We start from the raw sequence: 17150 nt of genomic DNA, 5'->3' as shown, positions 1-17150 counted from the left end.
CCAGGACAGATCTGTTAGTTCTTTTAGCAGTCCACGGTACTTTCAGCATTCTTCGCCAGCACCACAACTCAATAGCATCAACTCTTCTTTGGTCTTCCTTATTCATTGCTATTTCCCTGGCCAGTTCTTTCAGAAGTGGACGGCCTCTTCCTTCTTCCTAGTCTGTCTCAGTCTATAAACTGAAACCTTATGAATAGCCCATCACATTAGAAGGTGCATAATGATTGTCCTAAATTTTAGTGATAATAAGATTGGTCACTAGGTTCAGGTGTCAGTAGTTTGTGGTTGTTGTTGTTAGGTGCTGTTGAGTTGCCTTCGACTCCTAGCGACCCTACGCACAGCAGAACAAAACCGCACCCGGTCCCACGTTAGCTCTACGATCCCTGCTATACTTGAGCCCATAGCCTCAGCCACTGTGTCAATCCATCTCATTGAGGGCCTTCCCCTCTTTCGTTGACCCTCCACCTTACCAGATAGTTTAATACACTGAATATAAATTTCCCCATACATTTTCCCCTAATGAATTCAGTTCTTTTGTTCTTTCTGTATTTATTAGCTGAAATTCTATAAAGAATTTTTTCAAATCTGCTATTTGATTACCTAGAGATAATATGTATAATATAGATAGGAAAGAACCTTGTTTATTTCTCCTTATTTATCAACATTTAAAGGACTACACCTAGCAATCTCCAAAGATGACCAAAGAATTGTTAGTTTTATGAACTCATCAATTTGTATATATTTGTATTGCAAGCTGTTGCAGTCTTTATTCTTTTTCACATATAAATTGTCTCATATATTGTCCCACAAAGTTACTCCAGTGTCTTTTACACCTGACTCTAATAGCCTTTGATAGCTTCCTTGTGCAATAAGTTATTCCAGGCCCATCGTATACATTCCTGTTCCCCACCAATAAACAGCCATTTTTTTCAAGGACCCTGGTTTCTTCTAGTGGGAATTAGAGATCACAATCTGAACATTAATAGCGCTCATTGCTATTGAGTTGTAATTATTTCTTGGCCTTTTCAGTGACAGAATGAAGAAATAGGTATCTTTTGGAAAATAATTTCATATAAATATTTCTAGTGTATGTTAAAGATTACAGCATTTTAATGTAATTTCTTTAATTTTATGCATGTGCATCACTCCTTATGTGCAAAAACGTCAAGGAGGCCACATGTTCTGACCTCCTCTAATCCAACAAGAGAAAGACAGGATTACCAGCAGTAACCCAAGGCCTATTCCTGCCAGGCCAGACATGCTGCCTCCCTCCAGCCCTTTCACCAACCGTTTTTCCCAAAGCACCCACCACCTCACTCCTGGGTTCGATAATTTGCTGCAGTGGCCACACAGAACTCACAGATTATGGGATTTATTAGGGAAGCACCACAGGCTACAATTCAAGTTCAGGAAAAAATGCTCAGTCTCTCTCCCAGCCCACTGTGCCTCAGCCAACAGTCTCTCACAGTCTCTTTCCCAGCAGTGCTGGTCCCTCGGTGTCTTACTCAGCAATGTGTGTCTCTTGCGTCTCTTTCCCAGCAACACGTGTCTCAGGAACCTGGATCTCTTTCAGCAGCACGTCTTCCTCAACCAGCAGTTTGAGAGAGTTCTGCCTCTAAGAGGCCTCCTTTTGAGCCCAGCACGGTGCTCAAACTAGCCAATTATAGCATCAGAAATCTAAGCACCTGAGAGAGAGTGGGCACCTCCCAGAACATTGTTTTGTGCCACTCCCAACAGAAATACTCCAGGTGGACACCTTCAGCAATCAGGAGCTCCTCAGTTGCTCATAGCAAATCCCACCTTGGAGTTTACAAAGACTTATGGATAGAAAAGCCACACAAAGTAATTTACTATACCACATGATGATACTGACATTACTTCCTTATACTACATTATATATGTAATAGCTTCAAAATATAGCAACAGTATTACTGCTAAGTATAAGATTTCTTTGTAATTCTTTTTATGCTTAGGAGATATCTCATTAGGGATGTACAGTCAAAGTCAATACAAAAGTTAGAAGCAGAAAAATAAAAAATGCGAAATAATAGAACAGAAATAACATCATATACTCAGTGTGACAGTTGAAGTGTTCGTTCTTTGTGATGTTCAGAGTGTCCTATCTTTGGCCTGAGAGAGCATGATCTGCACATTCTCACATTTACTGAGTCATTGTGCCAGATGGGGCACCTTGCTTTACGTGTTCTACTGCGTTTACTTTTCACGATAACCCTAGCAGGTAAATACTGCTAGTTCTGTTTGTGTCTGAGCCATTCAAACCTGTATTGATAATCTAATCAGTGCGTATTATTTCAATCCCCAGTTAAAAGGAGATTTTTAGATTGGGCTTAGATCTTTATATGAAGGAAGTCTTCCTAAGCTTAACAACAGTGGGAAAAAGTCACAATGGAAATTTAACTGTGCAAATATTTTAAAACAGCACATAAAAAATAAAGCAAAGCAGACAAAACAATTTTATAAAGATCAAACCACTTAGCACATATTTATTAACCATCTTTGGTGTTTTGGGCACAGCTGGGAATACAAGGATGAACAAAGTCCCTGCCTTCATAGAACTCCCAAAATATTTCAGGCCCTGTTGATACAGGGCTGAGTATAGTTCTTCCCTCTGGCCTGTGAACTGTGCTTGTTAGAATCTACACCAAGAAAAAAGTAGGAAACAACTAAAATGCCCTGCAGTGGGGAGGAAGAGTAGTTAAGTAAAACTTTTGTACTGTTCATTACAGTTTAAATTAGGGTTTCTAAATGGTTCTTACCAGTTCCATCATGGCTGACAAAGCAGAACTGGAATGGACCCAAATTCATAAAATGTACTGGAACAATGTGACCAGAACAGGAAAAATAACAAGTAACTAACTAGAGAAATAATGAAAACTGTAAAACACTACTGTAAGAAAGTAAAAGAGACCTACATAAATGGAAAAACATACCATGCTTATAGATAGGAAGACTGAACTTTGGGAAAATGTCAGTATTACCCAAAGTGATCTATATGTACAAAGCAATTGAATCCAAATTCCAGCAGCGTTCTTTAACAAGAAGTAAAAACTAAGCACAAACTGTATGGAAGGAAAGAGACCCCAGAAAGCTAAAGTATTATTAAAGAAGAAGAACAAAGTAGGAGGCCTCATAATTCTTGATCTTAGATTCTATGATACAGCCATGGTAGTCAAAACAGCTTGGTGCTGGTACAGTAACAGATTAATGGAACAGAAATTCCGAACCCAGATGTAAATCTATGCACCTGTAGACAGCTGATCTTCAACAAAAGGTCAAAATCTATTAAATGGAGAAGGGATAGTCTCTCTAACAAAAGGTAGTGGCAAAACTGGATATCCATTTGCAGAAAAATGAAACAGGATCCATACCTTACACCATACACAAAACTAACTAAAAGTTCATGGGACAAAACATGGGGACAAACCAAGTGGCCCTAATTTATGGTATGGACTCAAATGTAACTGAAACGTGCGCAAACAACAGCAGATAAACTAGATTCCTGGAACTTCCTGAAAATTAAATAATTATGCTCATCAGAATACCTCACTGAAAGAGTGAAAAGAGAACCTACAGACTGGGAAATATGTTCTGGCAATGACCTATCTGCCAAGGGTCTACTCTCTAAAGTTTATAGAACACTTCAACAACAAAAAGTCAAACCAAACCCTCTGCCATCAAGTTGATTCTGATTCATAGTTGACCCCATAAGGCAGAGTAGAACTGCCCATGCTTCATCTATCTTCTGCAGAACGGCTGGTGGGTTTGAACCACTGCCCTTTTGGTTAGCAGCTGAATGCCTTAAAAGGACATGATAAAACACTTCACCAGAGAAGACATTCAGGAGCAAAGAAGAATGAAGAAAATCAAAGACACGTAGAAACAATTAGTCCCAAGGACATGGACAATGAGAACCTCAGCCTACATGACCCTGAGACCAGAAGAACTAGATGGTGCCCAGCTTACCAATGCCAACCCCTGGGAAGGGGATCAAAATTGGAGATCCTGGATAGAGTGGGAGGAAAAATGTGGAACAAAACTCAAAAACATAAAAAAGACCAGGATTACTAGTCAGATAAACTCACTGCCATCAAGTCAGATCTGACTCAGCGACCCCTCTGTGGGTTTCCAAGGCAGTATCACTACAGAAATAGATTGCCCAACCTTCCTTCTGAGGAGCTACTGCTGGGTTTGAACTGCCAACCTTCTGGTTAGCAGTCACATGCCTTAGGCACTATGCCATCAGAGCTCCCACTAGTCAGGTAGAGACTGGATGGACACTGGTAAAACCCCTAAGACTATGGCCTCTAGTTACCCTTCAGACCTGGAGTTGGACTCACTGCTGTGGGTTAACTCTCAGCCAAACACTAGCTAGGCCTACATTGTGAATGGCTACACTAGAGAGATGCACTTCTTAAAATAATCAGCCATGGGAGATCAGAAGGGCAGCATTTGCACAGGGAGAAAGATAGGGAAGCAGGAATGGATAGGCAAGAAAGACACAGGGAGAGGGTAAGCACAGGTATGAAGTGGGAAGAGAGCTGTTACTTTGTGGGGATTGTAATTAGTGTCATCAAACAAAATGTGTATGAATTGTTGAATGGAAAACAAATCTGCCTTGTAAAATTTGACCTAAAATTACTTTTTTTAAAAAAAGAGAGGGAGACATTCAGGTTGCTAACACAGACACACAAAGATGTAATCATTAGCCATTAAGAGATGCAAATCAAAATTATAATGAGATACTTCTCACCCCTCAATAATGGCACTGGTTAAAAAACAACACAAAATGTTGGTGAGGCTGTAGTGAAAGTAGAACTCTTATACACTGCTGCTGGAGCTGCAAAATGTGGGAAATGGTATGGTACTTAGAAAGCTAGAAATAGAAATACCGTATGATCCAGCAATCCCACTCCTAGGTGTGTGTGTGTGTGTGTGTGTGTGGTTATTGTTATCAGCTGTCAAGTTGGACCCAACTCATAGCAACCCCTCCTTGGGCTTCCGAGGCAGTATTACTATGGAGGTAATTGCCCAACCTTCCTTCGAAGAGTGGCTAGTGGGTTTAAACCACCAGCTTTCTGGTTAGCAGTCAAGTGCCTTAGGCACTGTGCTACCAGAGCTCCTGTGTGTGTATATATATAAAAATATATATATTAAAAAGCAAACTGACTGCTATCGAGTCGATTTGATTAAGAGCGACCCGTTGGGTTTCTGAGGCGGTATCTCTACAGAAGTAGATTGCCCAGTCTTTCTTCTGAGGAGTGGCTGGTGGTTTGAACCACCAGTCTTCTGGTTAGCAATCAGATGCCTTAGGCACTATGCCACCAGAGAAATAAGAGCCGTACCCAGTAGACATACACACATTCATATTCATTGCAGCATTATCCACAATAGCAAAAAGAAGGAAACAACGTGTTCATCAATAGATGAATGGGTAAACAAACTGTAGTATGTACATACAATGGAATATTAATACAAAAATAAAGAATCCATGAAACAGAACAAGGATGAATCTGGAAGATACTATACTGACGGAAATAAGTTAATCACAAAAGGAAAAATACTGTTTTGGGACCATTATTATAAAATCAAGAATAGGTTTATACATATTATTTGCTGGTTACCAGGGATGGGAGGGGTAGGGAAGGAAAATCACCAACTAGATAGTACACAAGTGTTAATTATGGTGAAGGGGAAGGCAGTGTGGGGGAAGTCAGCAAGCACAACATGACCAAGGCAAAAGAAGACAGTGAGAGGTATGCAAGGTACAGTAAATGCTACAACATTATATAATCCTGCAACAATAGTAATAATGAACAGTAAAAGGTGAGTAGATACATAGGTAAATGTGTATGCTAAATAGATGAGAGAAATCATACAGGAGTATACTCATATACATATAAAGGTATGGTTGCAGATATTTCTACATAGAATTTGTAAGTACTGTGTAGGTACTCATGTATGATAGAGTACATGGGGGGCACAGTTACAGAAACTACTTAGACATCAGGACTAAAGTGGTAAATTTAAAGGCTAGAAACCATAGTCTTGGGAGACATCTAGATCAATTGGCAAAACACAGTTCATAAAGATAATGTTCTATATCCTGAACTGGTGAGTAGCCATGTAAGAAGCAACTATTAGTCTCTTCCTTCTGGAGCAAAGGAAGAATGAAGAAAACCAAAGATTCAAGGAAGCAATTAGTTCAAAGGATTGATGGCCTCCATGAACCACAGCCTCCTCTAACCTGACACCAGAGGGAATTGATGGTGCCTGGCCACCACTAACTGGCTACTCTGACCAGAACCGCAGTAGAAGGTCTTGGTTAGAATGGGTAAAAGATGTAGACCATAATTCAAATCAAAAGAAGAAAGACTAGACTTACCAATCTGAAAGACACTAGGGAAATCCCCAAGACTGTCATTCTAAGATAACCTTCTAACTTGAAACGGAAGATACTCCCGGAAGGCCGCTTTTCAGCCAAATAGTAGATGGGCCTATGAAATAAAACAGTAATGCCCATGAAGAATGTGCTTCTTAAACAATCAGCTACTCAAGACCAAAAGGGCAATATTTGCCTAAAACCAGAGATGAGAAGGCAGGAACAGACGGGGAAACCAGATAAACAGAAAAGGGAACCCAGGAACGAAAAATGGAGAGTGCTAATACATTGTGGAAGAGCTCTGGTAGCATAGTGCCTAAGGCACTTGACTGCTAACCAGAAGGCTAGTGGTTCAAACCCACCAGCCACTCCTTGGAAGGAAGGTTGGGCAGTCCTACTTCCGTAGTGATACTGCCTCAGAAACCCAAGGAGGGGTCGCTGTGAGTCGGGGCTGACTCGACAGCAAATAACAACAACAATACATTGTGGGGATTCTAACCAATGTCGTGGAATAATTTGTGTGTGAGTTACTGTTGTTGTTTGCCGTTGAGTCGGCCCCAACTCATAGCGACCCCTCCTTGGGTTTCCGAGGCAGTATCACTACGGAAGTAGGATTGCCCAACCTTCCTTTCTTCCGAGGAGTGGCTGGTGGGTTTGAACCGCCAGCCTTCTGGTGAGCAGTCAAGTGCCTTAGGCACTATGCTACCAGAGCTCCTGTGAGTTACTGATTGGAAAACTAATATGCTATGTAAATTTTGACCTAAAGTACAATAAAATGCCCCCCCCCAAAAAAAAAAAGTTACAAGGCAACACTCTGATCTACTTCCAATTAATCAGCCATTTAAAACCCTATGGAGCACAGCTAGAAAACCTACCTCCTGGAAAACAAAGGCAGTGTATGAGTTGCATCAACAAAATCTCTTCTTCAGCAGAGTCACAAACTGAGGTGATTGACTCAAAGATGGTGGCGGACCACGTCATTTTGCATGTGTGTCATTGCATTTCTGGCTCCCTCACCAGGCTCCTGAAAGGGCTCAGTATACCTCTTCCAAGTCTGATTTCAGGGCTTTGACCTGTAATTTTTCCTGTTCAGTTATCATTCTGGTACACCTACAGTGTACAAATTTGTATCTGTCTAATTTCCCTTTGTCAGCTATGACTGAACTGGTTAGAACTGCATTGAAGCCCTGCTTTAAATATGTGAATAGTATTGGCAATTGCGGGTTTTAATAAGAGACAAATGGTGTGTTCACAACTAAAAGTAAAGTGAAAAGAAAGGAGCGGAAGGAAATAAGATTAAATAACTGTACTAGAATAGATGGTTTTTAGTACTTTGCTGTGTTTCTACAGCTACTGTCAGGAAAAGCTGCATCTTTTCCATTGGTGGTATACTGCCCAAAGAAAATGCTCTGAAAAACATAAGGTACCAGTCAGCTGATTTGGCCCATGGCTTTGCTTTAGAATTTAAAATATGCATGGAAACTTTGACCCAAATCACAATAAAAAGTTAGAAAAAAAAGAAAATGTGCATGGAGTCCCTGGATGATACAAATGGTTAGAGTGCCCAGCGAAAGGTTGAAGGTTCAGATCTACCCAGAGGTATGTTGGAAGAAAGTCCTGATGATCTACTTTCAATTAATTAGCCATTTAAAACCCTGTGGAGCACAGTTCTACTTTGACACATAGGGTCACCATGTGTCAGTAGACTCCTCTGGCAACTTTTTTTTTTTTTTTTTTTAATGGAACTAATGTGTTTGCCTCCTTTTGCCACCAGGGGGCAGACCGGGCCATTCCCGTCCTGATCATTGGCATCCTGGTGTTTCTGCCAGGATTCTACCATCTGCGCATCGCCTACTACGCATCTAAAGGCTACCGGGGATACTCCTATGATGACATTCCAGACTTTGATGACTAGCACCCACTTCATGCCAGAGAAGAATCATAGATGGGACTGAGCCCACTTTTAATGCACTGGGCAGAAACTGTTCTAAGGGCTAAGGAATTCTGTAGTTTGCAAATACTTAACAAACTATGGCCAGATATTATGGGTTTATCCCAAAGATGTTAACTGAGCTTATAAGTAACTAATTAGGACATGCTATTTCACATTTTTGGCCCTAGCAAAAACTTCTGGCAAGTTTTCCACCTGACTCTGTATCATGGAAGAACAATGATGTTAATGTATGGGAACACAGAAGGTTATTCTGTAGTGGAAAGTTTTACTGCCACCACCCTTTTTAGAGTTGGACGTTTCTTTTAAATAGTTTTCATTGTCAGTTTGTTCTTGTGGCAAATGGAAAAAATGCAGTATGTAAGTTATTTTGAAAATACATAGCTAAGTATCTTACCGCTACACTTACCTGTAATTTTGAGTTGTAGTCTAGTGGACACTAGATTGGTAAAATCAAAATGTGACCACATCTCTATTTTTACTTTCTGATAGCAACTGAGGTTTTCAAAATGTAAGCACTTTCTTTGTTCCCCAGGCCTTGGTCAGTTCTGATCTCTTTCACGGAAAAGTTGGCCAGCATATAACTCAGGTCATTCTGTCCTTTGTAGATCAAGATGTTCTCTATCTATGTCATGCCGTTAAAGACTGGGTTTTTGGCTGTTTCGTAATGAAAAATGAAAATAAGTGGTTCTTATCAAGAGTTTTACAGTCTCATTACCATCTTGTATTACGTTGTTCTACTGAAGTTCAAAAGACAGCCTGGATTACTAGAGAACTAGATGGCTTAGTTTGGTTCCGTTTCCCAGCTTGCAAAAGTGACATATTCTGAAAAAATTAAAATGTTAAAATCCAAGTCTCAGAATTAAAATGATTTCACTTTAAATGTATTTCAGAAAATGTCTTACTGATGATGTGGTGTCCTTGATCTCAGTATTCAGGACTCCCGTTACTTGTAGGTAACCTGCATTGTTGGTAAGACTCTGCTCCTCAGTCTTTCTTTCACTTCATAGTTTTGGACCTGTACAGCTAGAAGATTGGTGGTATCATCTGAGAGTTAGAAGGCTGTTGGTAGAGCAGGTTTCTGGGGGCAGATGAGTCCAGTTATGGACATGTTAAATTTAAGATGTCTATTTCACATCCAGGTGGAGCTGTTGAGTAGGCAGTTCCGGTGTATGCATCTGGAGTTCAGGAAGGAGTTGGGGCTAGAAATAAAAATTTGGGAGTCAGTGTTTGGAGAATATCTAAAAGCCACAGATAGGACTGGGTAAAATCATCAAAGGAGTGAGTGTACATAGAGAAAAGAATTGGACTCAGAAATGAGGGACAAGGAAAGGGTGACCTGAGGCAGTAGCCTTCAAGGGTAGGCATATTTGGTAGTGGGAGTTAGTCCTCTAGAAGTCTTGGGCTTTGACAATAGGTATTGTGAGGAAATAAAAACTCAGACTGGAAGGTGTTATGGTTACCTGGTGCCGCTCTGACAAGAATATACCATGAATGGGATGGGTTGAAGAAACAGGAGTTTATACTCTCACAGTTTGGAGGCTTTAAGTTCAAGTTCAAAGTGCCAGGCTCTGTGGGCTGGGTGGAAAGCCCCTTGGCCTTGGGCTTTAGCTCTGCCTCTTGTTCCCGGCCCACTGAAGCTAGAGGCATCTCGTTACTCAGGCAGCTACTGGCTGCTGAGGCTAGCAAGCCCAAGGTCGACAAAGAGGCACAGTGCCGATAACCAAACCACACGGCAGGCCATTAGCCTTTCAATTAGCCATTGAAAGTCCTAAGGTCAGCAGAGCATGGCAGGCTGCTGCTGAACAATGACACGGCTCTGCAGGGTCCAAGTGTGCCATAAGGTAGAGACGATTTCCAAGGCTTCTTATATAAAGGAAGCAGACCACATCCCAAAGGCTCGTGGTAGATCCCACTGTGGAGTTGATTGCCAGTGTCATCATGGGGAATGACTACCACCAGCTGCCCAGCCATTCAACCAGGTCCAGCCAGGTTGACATACAAATTTAACTATCACAGAAGGTGATGGTGCTGATGATAAACTAAAAATAGAACAGAAGACTATAAAGTGAAAATACCTGCTCCCCTAGTCATATTTCCAAAAGTTGTCCAGTGAAGTTTCTTGTGTATCCTTCTGGAAATGTTCTAAGCACATTAACATATATATAATTTTCTTTTTTTTTCCCCCCACTTTATTTGAAGATCAGCCACATCTTTTTAATGTACAGTATAAATATAGTTATCCATACTATGCATGCAATCAAAGGATCCTAAGGGAAGAGGCCACAGAAGTCAAATTCCAACCAGCTTCCTACCTGAAGCAGGAATTCCCCCTCAGATATTCCCTGACAAATGGTCCTTGCTGTTCTCTTTGAACATTCAGTGCTCATAATCTCATTCCAGTTGGGATTGTTCTTTACTGTATTTTTATTAAGCTAAAATTGGATTTCCTGTATCCTCTGTGTATTGACCCTAATTGTATCCTCTGCTGCTATAAAGGAAAGATCTTGCTGTTGGGGGCCATTGAGTGAGTTCCATCTCAGCAACCCCATGTACAACAGAACAGAACGCTTCCTGATCCTGCACCATCCTCACAATCTGCTGTGCTTGCGCCCGTCCTTGCAGCCACTGTGTCATTCTATCTTTTGAGGGTCTTCCCTTTTTCGCTGATCCTCTACCAAGCATGATATCCTTTTCCAGGCACTGGTCCCTTCTGACAACATGACCAAAAGTACATGAGGTGACATCTGGCCATTCTTCTAAGGAGCATTGTAGTTACACTTCTTCCAAGACGAATTTGTTCTTCTGGCGGTCTGTAGTATCTTCAGCATTCTTCACCAGTACCACAGATAATCAATTCTTCAGTCTTCCTCATTCATCGCCCAGCTTTCACATGCATATGAGGCTAATGAAAATACCGTGGCTTCGGTCAGGCTCACCTTAGTCTTCAAAGTGACATCTTTGCTCTTTAACACTTCAAAGAGGTATTTTATAGCATATTTGCCTGGTGCTCTGGTGGCGTAGTGCCTAAGGCATTTGACTGCCAACTAGAAGGCTGGCGGTTCAAACCTACCAGCCACTCCTCGGAAGGAAGATTGTGCAATCTACTTCTGTTGTGATAACTGCCTCAGAAACCCAAGGAGGGGTAGCTATGGGTCAGATCCAACTCAACGGCAGTAAGTTTGGTTTTGGTTTTTTCGCCCAGTGCAAAAACATCGTCTGATCTCTTCACTGCTGGTTGCACGGGTTTTGATTGTGAATCCAAGTAAAATGAAATCCTTGACAACTTCAGTCTTCTCTCTGTATGTCATGATGCTGCTTATTGGTCCAGTTGTGAGAAGTTTTTTTATGTTAAGTTATAATCCATAGTGAAGGCTGTAGTCTTTGATCTTCATCAGTAAGTACCTTCAAGTCATCTTCACTTTAAGCAAGCAAGGTTGTGTTATGGAAAAGATCTCAGCCTCCGTGATAATGGTGAATGTTTCTGTCTACTTTGTCAGGACAGTGTGCCAGTATTTTCATTACCTGTTCCTATTTCATTTTAATCCTTGGAAGAATCCTGAGTTAGGTAAGATTCTTAGCTAATAGAGTAGGGGTATTTGGGGTTCAAATGTAGGTAAAACTTGAATTCCTCTTACCTGGTGTGAAACCCAAATGCCTTTAGAATCTGGACAAGTGAAAAGAGGTGGGGGCAATTATGAAATGTATCTTTCTACCAAAAGTCCCCTGACCCTTTTAAGTGCTGGCCAAACCATGTCATAGCTTCATAAGAATTTCCTTATTTGCCACTGCTGTGTCTCCTTTTAAGGAGTTCTGGTGGCACAGTGCCTAAGGCATTTGACTGCTAACTAGAGGTTGGCCGTTGAAATCCACCAGCTGCTCCATGGAAGGAAGATGGGGCAGTCTACTTGTGTAAAGATTTATTGCCTGAAACCTAATAGGGGGTCACTGTGAGTCAGAACCAACTCCATGACAGTGAGTTTGGGTTGTTTTGGTATGTCTCCTTTTAGTAGTTTCCAACACCAAAAATTCTCCCAAGGTGCTTCACCTGTGTTCATATGATGGAGATTCTAGATCTCTTATCGCTTTGGTGGGTTTCCTTTGGATGCGCTTTGCTTGTCCAATGTACCAGAAGCACCCTGACCATTTCCTTTATGCTAGGACTTATATTACATCCTGGGGATATACAAGAAGACACGTGGCTTGGTTGGAAAGGAGCAGAAGTTGCATTCTAATCACAGATGTTACTTGCTTTTTCTTTTTAAAAATAGGAAGGGTCACATCTCTAATTTTTGATTTTTGAAAGATGATTACTTTGTTAGTGACAGGCTACACTAGCTGCAGTAAGGTAGTGACAGCAACATTAGAGCATGATTCTCCAGTTCACCACATTCCCTACCACTCTGGTTACTTTTTTACCCAACTTGCCAATTTCCCTCATTAAGGGCAAAGAGTGCCTTATCTGCCATGATATCTCACACAGTGCTGTGGCCATATGATATTTGTTGAATGAAGAACTACAATCTAAAGTGCCTTTCCATCCCAGGATGCTAGGTGTCTTATCCTTTGAGACATGGTCTTCTGCCAGCTGCTGTTCAGATTTACTACTGTCAGCTGAGTCAGGCCTCTGCTTAGCATCCTCTCAGTTCAGGGCAGTGGGCCCAGTGGAGAGCTGCTCGCAAGGCCCTTCCTTCTCCAGGTCATGCATCATCATCCCTGCCAGCTGACAAGGGGCCACCTTGTCACTGGTACCAGAATGTGGTGAGGGAACCTAGTGGAGGGATGATAACTGAGTGTTGACTGCTGCTGACCTTTATTGAAGGGGCATCTGCCAAATCAACCCACCTGAGTTGTCTTGATCTGTCATCTAAATTCCTGAGGCTTCTCTCCTGGATTTCATCCTCTAGGTGCCTGCTGGCTGCCAGAGTTGACCTCACAGGTGTGTGGTTAGTCAAGGTTTAGTGCCAGGGAACAAAAGGGAAGAGTACTGGCTTATTTGGCAGATTACTTCCTGGCAGGGGTTTGAACTGGTTCATTCTGGTTTGACCCCCTGCTGAGAACTTGCCTTTCCTTCCCAGATCTACTGAATCAGAATCTACATTTCATTTTTATTTGTTTATTTATTATTGTGCTTTAGGTACAAATTGACAGAGCAGAATTTGTTTTACATTCAACATTTCATGTACATTTGGTTTCACTCCCCGATTACCATCCCCAAGCCTAACCCACTCTCCTCCTCTCCCTTCCCAGCAATGCCCCCCTCCCCCACCCCATGCCCTTCATAGTTATGCACTCCTGTATGTCCTGAGTTCCTCTTTGTGAATGTTGCCCCTCTGGTGCCCTGTGGCCAATTGCACCAAGGGATGAATCTCCTTAGAGTATGTGAGTGTGTCACCCAGGGTTGAGTGGTCTACGTGTATGTCTTATTTACTACTATGCTGAGAACCAGCCCTTGGGAGTGAGTTTTATTCCAGTCGGAAGTGTATCCAGTGTATTGGGAGTCCCAGCAGACTCCATCCGACCAGTAATTCTGGTCATTATGGTGTTTTGGGCTTTTGTTTCATGTTTTCCTCCCACTCTATACAGGATCTCCAGTTTTCATCTCTTCCCGAGTGGTTGGCAATGATAGCTGGGCACCATCTAGTTCTTCTGGTCTCAAGGTCCATCATGTCCTAGGGCTGATTGTTTCCAAATGCCCTTAGTGTTTTGCACTCTTTTTCACTTCCCATGATAGAGACCATTAGCTCATCTTAGATGGCCACTCAAAAGCTTTTAAGACCTCATTTGCTACTCACTGGTGCAGGTTGTAGAACAAGATTTTTCTGTATTTTGTTGTGCCAGTTGAGTCTAGTGTCCCCCGATACTATTGCCCTGAGTGTGTAGAGCTGTTGGATCTCTGCCCTACAGTGTATGGCTGTCTGTGAGGGATTACTCTCTCTGTCTTCTGTTTCTGTAATGATTGAGGATATTTTGTGTCACTGGTATCTGTGCAAGATTATCCTCAGCTGAATCTATTCTTGGTCTAGAGTATACTCCTCTTCACTGACCCCCATCTGATCTTCTCAGACATTTATGTGTTTATCTGTAGCCTGGTGTTTGGTGTTAATGATAATGCACTGTTGTGGATATACTGGTATTAGCCTCTGTAGTCTAAATCTTATGTGCACAATTTGGTGTCCTTCCTTTCCCCAGTGTTATCATTGCTGGTCACAGACTCTTTCTTTACCATCCCTCCCCTTATCCACCTAAGCCTGTGGCCCCCAACTAGCCTGAAATTATACCCTCTCCTCCCCAGTAACCTACAAAGTGAGTTCCCTTTCTTAAGCAAACCCTTCCTTGTCTTTTCACAGTAATGGGCTCATAAACAATATTTGTCCTTCTGAGATTGACTTATTTCACTTAGCAAAATGTCCTTCAGGCTCATCCACATTGTGAGATGATTTGCATATCCTTCATCATTCTCTAATATAGCATAGTATTCCATTGTGTGAATGTACCATAGTTTGGTTATCCGTTCATCTGTTGATGGGCATCTGGTTTGTTTCCATCTCTTTGCTATAGTAAATTGTGCTGTGATGAGCATAGCTGTGCATACGTCTGTTCGTGTCCTGCTTCTCACCTCTTTAGGATATATTCCTAGTAATGGAATTGCTGGCTCAAATGGTATTTCTATTTTCAGTTTTTTAAGGAAATGCCATACCGTTTGCCACAATGGTTGTATCATTTTACAGTCCCACCAGCAGTGTATGAGTTCCAATCTCTCCGCAACCTCACCAGCATTTGTCATTTTCTGTCCTGTTGAACTTTGTTATTATTGCTGGGGTGAGATGATATCTCATTGTTGTTTTGATTTGCATCTCTCTGATGACTAAAGATGGCAAGCAATTCCTCATGTGTTTGTTTATTGGCCACCAGCATGTCATCTTTAGTGAGGTTCTGTTCATGTCCCTTGTCCATTTTTGAATTGGATCATTTATCTTTTTGGCATTGAGGTGTTGAAGTCTTCTGTAAATTTTGGAGATAAGTACTTTATCAGATATGTCATAGGCAAATGTTTTCTCCCAATCTGTAGGTTCTCTTTTTACCCTTTTGACAAAGTCTTTTGATGTGCATAAGAATTTAATTTTTAAAAGATCCCAGTCATCTAGCTTCTCTTCTACCTCCTGTGCATTCTGGGTTATGTTAGATAGTCTATTTATGCTATAAATTAGGGCCCCTAGATTTGCCTCTATATTTGATGAATTTTATAGTTTTGGGTTTTACATTTAAGTCTTTGATCCAGCTTGAGTTTGTTTTTGTGTGTGGGGTAAGGTATGGGTCTTGTTTCATTTTTCTGCAGGTAGATTTTCCAGTTTTGCTAGCACCATTTGTAAAGAGGCTATCTCTTCCCCATTTAATGGGTTTTGGACCTTTGTTGAGATCAGCTGTCCACAGATAGATGGGTCTATTTCTGGGTTTTCGATTCTGTTCTATTGGTCTATCACTGTACCAATACCACACTGTTTTGATCACTGTGGTTGTATAGTAGGTTTTGAGATCCAGGAGTGTGAGACCTCCCGCTTTGTTCTTCTTCTTCAGTAGTACTTTACTTATCTGAGGTGTCTTCCCTTTCTATATGAAGTTAGTTACTGGTTTTTCCATGTCCTTAAAAAATGTTACTGGTATCTGGATCAGGATTGCATTAAATGTGTAGACTGCTTTAGGTAGTATTGACATTTTCACAACATTCAGTCTACCTACTCATGAACAAGGCAGGTTCATCCATTTAGAGGTCCGTTGTCTCCTATAGTAGTGTTTTATGGTTTTCTTTGTATAGGTCTTTTGTATCTCTGATAAGATTTATTCCTAGATATTTTATCTTTTTAGTAGCTATTGTAAATGATAATTGTTTCCCTTATTTCTTTTTCAGAGGTCTCTTTGTTGGTGTAGAGGAATCCAACTGATTTTTGTGTGTTGACCTTGTATCTTGCCACTTTGCTGAACCTCTCTGTTAGTTCCAGTAGTTTTTTTTGCTAAGTTTCTTGGGCTTTCTATGTATAGAATCATGTCATTCACAAATAGGAATAGGTTTACTTCCTCTTTGTTAATTTGTATGTCTTTTATTTCTCTTTCTTGCTTTATTGCCCTGGCTAGGACTTCCAATATGTTGTTAAATAGGAGTGGTGATAGAGGACATCCCTGTATGGTTCCCGTTCATAAGAGGAATGCTTTGAGTCTTTCTCCATTAATAATAATGTTGGCTGTTGGCTTTGCATATATGCCCTTTATTATGTTGAGGAGTTTCCCTTTTATCCCTGTTTTGCTGAGAGTTCTGAACAGGAACGGGTGTTGGATTTTATCAAATGCCTTTTCTGTGTTGATTGATACGATAATATGGTTGTTTTGTTTTATTTGTGTGGTGGATTACATTGATTGTTTTTCTGATGTTGAACCATCCTTGCATACCAGATATGAATCCCACTTGGTCAGGATGTATTATTTTTTTGATGTGTTGTTGGAGCCTGTTGGTTAGAATTTTGTTGAAGATTTTTGCATCTATGTTCATGAGGGATAGTGGTCTGTAGTTTTCCTTTTAGTGGTGTCTTTCCCTGGTTTTGGTATCAGTGTTATGCTTGCTTCATGAAATGAGTTTGGGAGTATTCCATCTTTTTTTATGTTTTGGAGTAGCTTGAGTAGTATAGGTGTCAACTCTTCCCTGAATATTTTGTAAAATTCTCCAGTGAAACCATCAGGGCCAGGATTTTTTTCTTGTGGGAGGTTTTTTATGACCTGTTCAATTTCTTCTTTTGTTATGGGTCT

The 17150-nt window shown here is 41.0% G+C and overlaps 1 protein-coding gene across 1 annotated transcript in view; it reads left to right on the top strand.

The window, feature by feature from the left end:
• TMEM230 (transmembrane protein 230) overlaps positions 1-8315 on the top strand; it is a 16776-nt gene extending 8461 nt beyond the window's left edge. The window contains exon 5 of the mRNA XM_007957220.1: positions 8175-8315. Within this exon, the coding sequence (XP_007955411.1) occupies positions 8175-8315 (141 nt within the window). The remainder of the gene's footprint in view (positions 1-8174) is intronic.
• Positions 8316-17150: the final 8835 nt, after the last annotated feature.

This window comes from Orycteropus afer, unplaced genomic scaffold (assembly GCF_000298275.1).
Source record: "Orycteropus afer afer isolate SDZICR_OR568_19922 unplaced genomic scaffold, OryAfe1.0 scaffold00717, whole genome shotgun sequence".
Classification (NCBI taxonomy): Eukaryota; Metazoa; Chordata; class Mammalia; order Tubulidentata; family Orycteropodidae; genus Orycteropus; species Orycteropus afer.
This window is presented reverse-complemented; position numbering and strand designations above follow the sequence as displayed.